This window comes from Argopecten irradians, chromosome 13 (assembly GCF_041381155.1).
Source record: "Argopecten irradians isolate NY chromosome 13, Ai_NY, whole genome shotgun sequence".
Classification (NCBI taxonomy): domain Eukaryota; kingdom Metazoa; phylum Mollusca; class Bivalvia; order Pectinida; family Pectinidae; genus Argopecten; species Argopecten irradians.
In genome coordinates this window covers 11,447,383-11,458,891 of record NC_091146.1, presented here as the reverse complement: position 1 = coordinate 11,458,891, position 11,509 = coordinate 11,447,383, and the positions used below count along the sequence as shown (strand labels likewise).

Below are 11,509 nucleotides of genomic sequence, written 5' to 3'. Positions count from 1 at the left end.
ATAGCGGTAACAAGAATTGTTATCGGACGGCAGACTACGGACGGAAAAGCGATTTGAATAGCCCACCATCTGATGATTGTGGCCTAAAAAATCTCACATGTAGGTTCCCCTCGGGGTCCTTAAATTGTGTTTCTTGGGATAAAAGGGGATAAATTTAAAGGTATGTCAATAATAAATTCTCTCTTGGTTTTAAGTAACTTATCATTGGCTCCTGTGAATTTATACAAAATGTACTTGACATGGATTCTATTCCTATAGTTGTATAATGCTTCAGGAACATCAATGAGGGCCACACGGAATGAATTCGACACAGCTCTTGGCGATTGCAAGCAAAATGTGTTAATGTCAACAATGTTTAATTTAATCAAATTAAATATCATAAGACAATATAGTGGTAATCAAATTAAATATCATAAGACAATATAGTGGTGATATAAACTGTAGGCCTATTTATAGCGATTGTTTGGTTCTTGTCACTGCTTGGCTTACTATATTTGTCCCGAGTTGCATTTAGAATTGCTATATTTGGAACTTCTGTTTGTTGATTAATTAACGTCCTATTAACAGCTATGGTCATGTAAGGACGGCCTCCCATGCATGCGGTGTGTTGAGTGTATGTTGTGCGAGGTGCGTGTTTTGGGAGACTGCGGTATATTTATGTTGTGTCTTCTTGTATAGTGGAACTGTTGCCCTTTTCATAGTGCTATATCACTGAAGCATGCCGCCGAAGACACCAAGCAACACACTCCACCCGGTCACATTATACTGACAACGGGCGAACCAGTCGTCCCACTCCCTAACTCTTTTGTTTTAAAAGTGGAAAAGGAAGAATAATAGAAATCCACACAAACACGGAGAAAGCTTGACATTGATATTTCTGGTAGATAATCTATTTGCAATATTAATTGGCTTCAGACTTCAGTAAAGCTAACTGTTACATGTAGACACACCCTTGGTATTGTTAAGAATAAGTATCTGGCTCCAATCTCTCCCAGGGTGCATTCCGGGTCCCCACAATTTCAAATTGTGGGGACTGCAATGCACCCTGGGAGAGATTGATCTGGCTCATTAAAACAATATGACAAAATCAACTTAACTAACTTAACTTATAATAGTCTAGATTCATGAGATTAACCTGCCTATATGAGATTATCTCATAGTCTATATGCCTATTATGTATTAGATCTACAAACGAACCAGGTACCTGTGTGTAAAGATATGCATTGATTTTGAAGAAATTGGGTCTTAATTTCAGACTGATTGCTGCAGTAGTTTCCAAATCCTATGCAATCATCGAGGCATTCTTGACACAAAGGGATGTCAGCAAGGACATTATTGACCGAATGGAAGCAAATAAAGTATATATATGGTTATTATGATATGGTACCGGTCCTGTGATATTCTTAAAACAAACCCCAAACAAGAGGCCCGGTATCGCTCACCAGGTTTGTAATGCAAGTATTGTTCTAAATACAGGTTCATTGTTTCTTTTCTGAAGGAATTCGAATATTTACCTCTAATTCCTCTATTGGGCCCAACCCCTCCTGCCCCCGGGGGGTCAGAGCCAAAATTTATACAAGTTCTGTTGATCCCCTTCCCCCATGGATGTTTGTGGCCAAATTTGGTCACAATCCATGCAGAACTCTAGGAAATGTAGCAATTAAATGGATTTACCTTTATTTCCCCTATTTGGCCCCACTACTCCTCCAGGAGCCCATAGCCAAACTTTATATAAGTTCTGTTCCCCTTTCCCAATGGATGTTTGTGGCCAAATTTGGTTACAATCCCAATCTGATTAAAATACAGATCCTTGAAACCACTCCGTTATATAAAGGATCTGATAATATCCCATAGGGGGTCACGTCCAGATAACCTTTATACCACGTGGTCGTCATAACAGATAGATTTTCTACACCTTGTCACATCCATTGAAAACGATATTTCGTCCCCGTAAACATATACAATTAGCTTTATTGTGCTCTTTGGGCGAGATGACTACGAAAACGAAAATAATTCTGACAGTTTTTCAAACTATTTCGTCCCTGAAATTCACTGTCAAAATTTTGCAAGTAGCAATTTGATTGGCCATTTCCAAAGGTCACCTGGACATGACCCCTTGTGGGACTTTCTCAGATCCTCGTATCAAACGTAGTGATAATAAGGATTTGTATTTTAATCAGATTGGTTACAATCCATGCAGAACTCTAGGACAAGTAGCGATTTATAGGATTTACCTCTATTTAAAGATGCTCCACCGCCGACAGAGCATAAATGATATTCATCATTTGAACAATAATTGGCATTTAATCGTGTATATATATGCCTAATTAGCACAAAAAATAACAAAATAATTTAGTTCGCCTTTGGTGCATGCGCAATCATTACTGGGTAGTTCTCAGTTAATCAGCAAATCACAACCATGGATGTTTGATCGTAATTTGTAATGAAAATAAAGCGTACTGTACATACATATTGTCTTCATTGTTTTACATGTCATTTTGAGAAATAGTACTGATAAATATAGAGTAATATGTTTTAAAGTAAAATAATTATAACAAAAATAAAATATAAAACATCGTTCTTTTTGGCGGCCATTTTGAGACATTTTACCAGTAGCATATTCAATCAAGTATTTTTCCCCCGCTGCATAATGACAACAAAATTGACGGTGCTTGAAAAAACAACATTTATATACAGATTTATGCTGACATCTGGAAGAGAAAAAAATATCAACGAAAAGTTGTTTTTGTTAGAAATCAAATTTTGCATATGGACGTTACACCGTCGGTCAAATTCGTTTTAGTCCTACCGTCTGTTTACAAACATTTAGACCGGAATAGGCAACATTATTTACATGTCAAGGGGTGCAGTTTTTCTTTTTTTAGTATTCCTTGTAAATCGAACTTTTATGAAGTGTTATATTCATCAATAAATACTACCATTTTTTCCACAAAGAAAAGTCGGTCCATTCATAACGTCCAAAACTATCCTTGTGTAATTTTCTTTTTACGAGCTTTCCGTAGCAAACATCCCTAAATGAGTGTTATTGAACTCGCCCGCGGTCGCGTCATCAGTTTCTGTGTACACAAATGAACTAGCGGCAGAGAAGATGGCGGTAAGTGTTGTCGGTCCATCAAATTTCCAGAATAACGTCCAGAACGTTTCATAATTTTGTTGACATAAGATAAATAGTCAAACCTTGTAATATTCTGTCAACTGCAATCTGTTTTCGATGTATGTTATTTCTTAAAAAGACTCTTAAATGACCATATTCACGCAGCTAGCAGCCTGGTATATGAATCCTGTATATGGATGTTACACTTTGACAGCGTATCGTGTTTTGGATATTTTGGTCATTGTGTCATCACGTAACATCCATAATAGTCAATGCTAAATACATATATTACAAATCCTGATACATTTTCAATGGTTTATATCATAAACATTACATCTTAAATAACTAAAAAATCGACCATAGTCTATATATTATCACCTAACCTAAGGCCGATTCCTTCCTCGTGTGTTGGATGTTAGGTTTTGACATATCGGGAAATGGTGTGGATGTGACTGTGACATGCTTTTCTGTTGGAATGTGTAACATCCAGAACAGATTGTAGAATAACTTGAATTGAAAACTAATCGGTGCACAATTTGATTAACCATAGTTTACGAAATTTTGAAAGAAATAAAGTTTGACAAATAGGTGATCGTGGTGACACTCATAAAAACATTAAAATCCTTCTTCATGTGTTGGATGTTGGGTTTGACACACAAGACTGTGTTACGGATGTGACTGTGACACATTTTATTCTAAAATATATAACATCCAAAACAAATTGTTAAACATCTTAACTTGAAATATAATCAATAGACAGGTTGATAAACCATAGATCTCATTATTTGGAAAAAATAGAATTGACCAATATGTGATTATGATTACACTCCTAAATATCTTAAAAAATCTTTCTTCGTGTGTTGGATGTTAGGTTTGACGGATCATTCATTCGAGTAGGTAACATCCAAAACAGATTGCAATATATTTGATGATGAAATGTTTGAAAAAGAAATTTAATCAGTATTGAATTCCATCTGTTTGAAAGATATTGAGTTAAAATTTAAAACCAAAGTGTGACTTTGCTTATTTTCTGATATATATCAAAAATTACTAAATCAATATTCTGGTTGTTACATTTGACACATTATGTTTACAACAAGAAATTTAGTGGTAACATCCAAAAGAAAAGTTTGAAAAAAGTAATCTGAATACCGCAAATCCTTATTTTTTCCTTAACTCTTAACAATATTACCTTTATAAAATTAAAAGTAGTTGAATCCAATTTGAAGGAGGGAGAGGGGGCATGGGTCTTATATTCAAAACTGAAATATAGTGTGCATGTATGTATTCTTCTTATTTCAGGCCGCTTCATTTAATATGTTGTACTGGTTAAGACCCGAAAGGAAAGAAAAACCACCACCTGAGAAAACTACATTAACCGGGGCTGAACGATCACAAAGGTATGCATACAGATTGTTTACAAATGTGTGTAGTGCAGAAAATTGGTGTTGGTTTAAATATAAAATCAGAATGTCTTGAGTCAGTCATATCAAATTTAAAGGTTTAGTTATATAATGTTTTTGCCTTAACATTAGGAAGGTTTAGAAACTGGTACACATGAAATGAGGGAATTTCCCTTCTATACACCTACATATACATATAAAGTTTCTAAACCTTTCTATTATGTTTAATGTCTAGTGTAGGTTGGTAAAAGTCTTTAGTATGGCTTTGCTGAAATGTCCTATAATAATCATGACATCCATCTGTTTCTTTATAAATTTGAATTTCAATTTTTTTTTAACTTTTAAAGATGGAGGGATAACCTGAAGAAAAATCCTGAGTCCTACAAGGAATGGAAAAGGCTCGATGCGACACGCAACAAACTTTCACGTATACAAAAGAAAAAGAACCTAAATGAAGAAGAGAGAGAAAGGATTAGAGCAGCAAACAGGGAGAGACAAAAACGGTTTCGCCAGAGAAGAAAAAGTCTTGGTAATTCTTTATTGTAATAGGATTTATTAGCTCACCTGGCTGTGAGCTCATGGCATACCACTAAGTCTGTCGTTTGTTGTTTGAATTTTTAACATTCTAATTTTCAAAAGTATGTGGCCAATTAAGACCAAACTTGACAGGAAACATCACCAGCACTTGAGGATCGGAATTTACGCAATATATGGGTATGACCTCAAGGGCCTGAGTAGCTTGGTCAAATCTAATTAAAAACTGGAGCCATCTTAAAGATATTCTTCTCTACTCTCTACTCCTACATATGAATCCAAGTGCATATGCTGGCATGTAATTGATAGATTCTGCTCACAGTATAAAATATTTATAATGCATATAATGTATTGCTCACACACACATATATATGTACACACTTCTATAGCTACTTTAAATCTATTTGATTACAGGTCAAGAATATACAAAACAGAAACAAAGACAAGTATTGACTAGAAAAGAGAGAGAGAAACAGAGGGATTATTGGAAAGTGAAACAACAGGAAAGCAGAGAAAGAAGAACAGCACAGAAAGTCAGAAGAAAGAGAGAAAAAGATAGAGCTTATGTACAAAAGAAAAGAAATGGAAGTGATAAAGAACATCAAGAAAAAAAACCAGAAGAATGTAGAATGTCAGATCATGCCTTGAGAAAAGCTGTTCAAAGGGCGAAACTGCCAAAGAAACCAAATAACTTTGCTGAGGCTGTTGAATACATCATAAAAAGATCTCCACATAAGAGGGAAGCGCTGGAGAAAAAAGGAGTCATTGCCACGAAGAATGACAAATGTGATCGTAAAATTGTTGAAGTTCTCAAGAACAATATGACACAAAAAAATATGAAAAAATGTATACTTCCTTCACTGAAAATAATGAAAAAATACAGAATGCTGAAGAAAACTGCAATGAATCTTGGAGTGCATACATCCACTTTGAGTCGAATGACGGATGAACCACGCAAGTCCAGAATTGACCACAAGGCAGAGAAAGAAGTACATGACTTCCTAAATAGTAACAGTATCCCACTCCCAGACAGGAAATCAGTGAAAAGAAATGACTCTGAAGGCAGAAAAGTCTTGGATCGTCCACTTAAATCTGTCTACATGGACTACAAGGAATCAGGTGGTAATCTGGGATTCTCAACTTTTGCCAAGAAAGTCCCAAGCAACATTCAAACATGCAGCAAGCAGCCATGGTACAGCTGTCTTTGTGAATACTGTACAAATGTTGATATAAAAATCAAAGCACTGAATGACTTTGCAAACAAGGTCAAGATGGTTGAATGTAAACTGTTAGACAGATACCACGCTGTAAATTTAACACTCTGTGACAGAGCAGACGGGAGTTCCTTTCACCAGAGAAAATGTGTAGAAAGAAATTGTGAGGATTGCAATAAAGATCTCCTCGTTTCTCACTTTACTGAAATTCTGACAAGACATGGTCACGAAATGGTTGATTACACAATTTGGGAAAAGAAAGACGGTGAATTGAACAAAAAGGGGAAAAAAACTGTGCGTGTTATGATGGTGAAGAAAAAGGAATCCTTAAACGCAATGGTCATCAAGTTAGCTGATCATGTCGACAGGCTGGCAAACCACTTGTTTGTTGCAAGATGGCAACAGAAGCAATTCACACAGCTGGTTAACAACATACCTCCAGACTGGGTGGTGTTGAACCTCGATTTTGCTGAAAATTACTCATGTATCTCCCAAATGGAAATTCAAACAGCACACTGGGGCCATAATCAAGTAACCATACACCCAATAGTCAGTTATTACAACTGTAACAAAGATCAATGTGAGTTGACAAACCACGTCCAAGAGACACTTCTGTTCATATCAAATGATCTGAAGCATGACAGTCATGCTGTCAACTGCTTCATCCAAAAAGCAAATGAATATTTGAAAACAACTCGATCCCTGAATATAGCCAAAGTGGTGCAGTTTTGTGATGGCTGTGCAGAACAATACAAGTCATGCATCCCATTCTGTGACATTTCATATTCTATGGAGGACTTTGGATTTGTTACAGAGAGAATTTTTTATGGTTCTCGACATGGTAAGGGGCCAAGCGATGGAGCGGGGGCAGTGATAAAAAGTGCTGCTAGAAGAGCCGTTAACTCACAGAAAGAGGTCATCAATTCTGCAAAAGACCTTGCAGAGTTTGCAGAACGAGCACTGACAAAAGATGATGAACCAAATACACATACACATAGGAAAAGAACAATCTTTTATGTAGCCTCATCAGAGATTGATCGAAATCGTCAGAATAGAAACTCAAAAACAGTACCTGGAACCAGAGCACTTCACTCTATCAGATCAGGGGAGCAGCCACGTAAAGTCATGGCAAGACACCTTAGTTGTTTTTGTTCGCACTGCAAAGATTCCTCTGAACCTGGTGAATGTGAAAATGCTGATTTTATTGACCATTTTCAGGTAACAGAAATACAAAGAGCAGATGAAGTGAGAGGAGGTAGACAGTTCCGAAACAGAGATGCTTCGAGGACAAGAGGTGGTGAAAATGGAGCCAGGAGGACCAATAGGGCAGGTGGTGCAAGGACAAGAGGTGGTGCGAGGACCAGAGGTGGTGGAAATGGAGCCAGGAGGAACATTACAGCAGGTGGTGCAAGGACAAGAGGTGCTGCAAGGACACGAGGTGGTGCGAGGACAAGAGGTGCTGCAAGGACACGAGGTGGTGCGAGGACAAGAGGTGGTGCAAGGACACAAGGTGGTGCGAGGACAAGAGGTGGTGAAAATGGAGCCAGGAGGAACAATAGAGCAGGTGGTGTGAGGACCAGAGGTGGTGAAAGAGGATCCAGGGACAGTGGAAGAGACATTTTGAGTGAATCAGATTCTTCTGAAGAACAGTATGAAATTTCTGATGGAATGGAAAGTTCAAGTGAGGAACAGTCTCTCAGTCTCACTGACTTGGAGGAAGGTGATCTTGAGAACAACAGTATATCTGAGGAGGAGTTGAAGGACAGTACTGTGATCAGCAACCATTTTGAGGAGGGCACCAACGACTTGGAGGAAGGTGATCTTGAGAACAACAGTATATTTGAGGAGGAGTTGAAGGACAGTGCTGGGATCAGTAATCATTTTGAGGAGGGCACCAACGACTTGGAGGAAGGTGATCTTGAGAACAACAGTATATCTGAGGAGGAGTTTAAAGACAGTACTTGGATCAGTAACCATTTTGAGGAGGGCACCAACGACTTGGAGGAAGGTGATCTTGAGAACAACAGTATATCGGAGAAGGAGTTGAAGGACAGTACTGGGATCAGTAACCATATTGAGGAGGGCACCAACGACTTGGAGGAAGGTGATCTTGAGAACAAAAGTATATCTGAGGAGTTGAAGGACAGTACTGGGATCAGTAACCATTTTGAGGAGGGTACCAACGACTTGAGAACAACAGTATATCTGAGGAGGAGTTGAAGGACAGTACTGGGATCAGTAACCATATTGAGGAGGGCACCAACGACTTGGAGGAAGGTGATCTTGAGAACAACAGTATATCTGAGGAGGAGTTGAAGGACAGTACTGGGATCAGTAACCATATTGAGGAGGGCACCACCCTGAACAAAAGCAATTCTAATGATGACAGCATTGTCAACAATAGCCACTCTGATGAGGATTTGATGGACATATCTGGATTCAACGGAATATTTGAAAGTCTTGAGGTTGGTGTTAATTCTTTCATAAAAAAGATGGACATTAATATAAGTCCCTTTTTATCTGACAGTGAGTCTTTCTTCAAATTGATAATTAACTATTTTGAGTTGGTCTTATATAAGGTATACTTGGACTTATTTTAAAATGGCCCATGACTGGCCCATGACTTGGAGGATCTGTGTTTTGTCTTAAATATTAAAATAATTAAATTGATCAGTAACAGTCACAACCATAGCTGCAAATTACATACATTTGATCTGTGCATTGGATAAATTCCATTTTCAAACTTTGTGTAATAATTCAGGTGTATGTTTACAATTCTTAATCTTATCTCCTTTGCTGAATTTACTTTATTTTAAACTTATTTCAGCCTCAGGATCAAGCTCTGCTATCTTCTCCAGTTTACCACCTGACAGGATGGGACCAAGCGATGCTATATAACCATGACCCGAAATTAACACTAATGGAGGAACCTGACCTTGAGGCAATGGAGAAATATGAGACTTTAGCCAAAGACAGGTGAGAGTATAACAAATTATGTATACTTAACAATGAAAACAAAACAAAATGTCATATGTATTAATTCAAAAGTGAAAAGACCAAACAATACAGGAAACATAATTAAAATCAAATTAACATTTTTCAACATACTGTTATAGATGTAGATAAAGGATTGATTAAAACTGTACTCTTGATTTATTCTTATCTTATAATCTCTTCCTTTGCAAAATATCTCGATACCTTGCACAGAACCATGTATATTTAATTGTGATTGAAGTACATGCATTCTGCTGTGTACGGTTATTTCTTATTTGTTAATTTGTATTTGAAAGACCCAACAATCACTTAATTTTGCTTCTCGATAAATGTAGAACTTATCAGGATGGCGCATACATTAAGGTGCAGCATGGTACCGTAATGTTCCCTGCAGTAGTAAGTTGCTAACATTGTTCATTATTACAGTTTGTTCCTTCCATGTTACAAGCGTTATTACTGTTAATCAGTTTTGATTCAGAATTCATGATCTCCACAAATGTTAAAAGCAATCTGTATCCTTCTGCTTTGCTTGTTAAAAAAAAACTCTTGACCTGGTTCCTTATGTAATACAACACAATCAATCATACTAACTTTTAATGGTTGACGTGTTCCAATATTAAATAGAGATGACCAAATCTAAGCAGACGGAAGGAAATTACAGATTGCTGCAAAGATTGAAGCGCCTTTTAAGTTGATTCTACAGTTCTAGAACTAGCATAGGCCATAATTTCATCAATGGGCTGCACCATTTCATGATGGAACGGAAAACTAATATTACTCTCACAAATAACAATTATGAACCATGATGATGGCTTCAAATCGTCCTGGAGACAATCCTTAAATATGCCAATTATATAGCTACATGTCATTTGTTTACCATGCGACATAATATGATTTATTTCATATTTATATAATCATAATCTTTTATGGTAAAGAGAAGCATGCATATTATTCCCTAAATAAAGGTATTTTGAAAATAAAAACTACAAATACCAGGTAGTATTTATATATTCCTTTATTACTTTTATAAAATGTCATAACTCAATTATCTTTTTTTCCAAAAGATCTTATTATACAAGTTAAGAAATTGATGTAATTTGTATGTCCAGGTTGATCGGTGGCCATGGATCCATTATTTTCACCCAGTGCATGGACATAAGGGTCACTGGCAGCTGCAGGAGACCAGACACACCATCCTCTTTGAGGACGCCGTTGCAACTCTTACTCCTCCAGACCTGGCAATGTGTGGCCGTAGGTTCTTTTATGTATTTAAAGGTAAGAATTGTCAAAATACACTTTATAACCACTGATAAATGTGTCATCATGACAAATTGAACAGGAGGTAACTTGCAATTATCTTACCTTCAGATTTTGTAAAGGTCCATTCTTTTAGGTTTTGATCAGCATCTCTTTTGTTCTTAGTTCGAGTCCCATTTGCCAAATTTATTGGTATACATGTAGTTATATTCTGTCCTTAGGTTGCTGCTGTGGTATTCTAGTTATTTCTATGTTATTTTATTGAAACGAAAATATGTACAAATCACCTACTTGGGTTGTTGCATTATGATTCACCTATTTGCTTGATTTAAATTTTTTTTTTTTTTCCAGACCTATGAGACATTGGCCCTATTAAAGACATTGGATTCCAGCCATGCAAGAAATATCAAATGAATAAATTTTCCAATTTGTCAGAGTGACTTGTATCATTTTTGCAAACAAAAAAACAACACTTACACCAATAAAACAACAGCAATAAGACACTACAACCGTCATCTTTTATGTTGTGGATGTTACATATTGCATATTTGTCAAATGTCAAAAAGTAACGTCCATATAATCTGCAATCATAATATTCCTTTTTATACTGGTATTATTAATTTAAATTAAAGAAAATACAAAGAAATGTTGACATGTTGAATTAATTATCTGGTATTTTAATACTTTTGTTCATAAACTGTAAAATTAAAACTTTAATCGTTTAATTTTGAGTAACATCCACGACATAAAACTATGCATGACTAGTTTTATTCAAGTTTTAGTTTACTTTCTTTGTTATGATAGTTAATTAAGTATTCATTAGTGTATCAAGTAATTGTACAGTATTACACTGAAATCGTTCATTTATGCATTTAAACCTATGTCAAAGAAGAAGGTGTAACATCCAAAACAATGGGGTTACTGTTATGAAAATCCGATTTGTATGCTGTTCGTAAGATATACTATCTTTTTATTACCAAAATCGCTAAGAG

General features: G+C 36.3%; 1 protein-coding gene across 1 annotated transcript; it reads left to right on the top strand.

Moving 5' to 3' along the window:
* Nucleotides 1-2,388: 2,388 nt before the first annotated feature.
* Nucleotides 2,389-10,876, top strand: LOC138305599 (uncharacterized). Its single transcript, XM_069245901.1, has 9 exons — nucleotides 2,389-3,115; nucleotides 4,418-4,515; nucleotides 4,866-5,047; nucleotides 5,467-8,465; nucleotides 8,522-8,731; nucleotides 9,094-9,242; nucleotides 9,596-9,656; nucleotides 10,370-10,511; nucleotides 10,869-10,876. Exons 1-9 carry the CDS (start codon nucleotides 3,110-3,112, stop codon nucleotides 10,874-10,876), a joined length of 3,855 nt encoding a protein of 1,284 aa, XP_069102002.1. The 5' UTR covers nucleotides 2,389-3,109.
* Nucleotides 10,877-11,509: the final 633 nt, after the last annotated feature.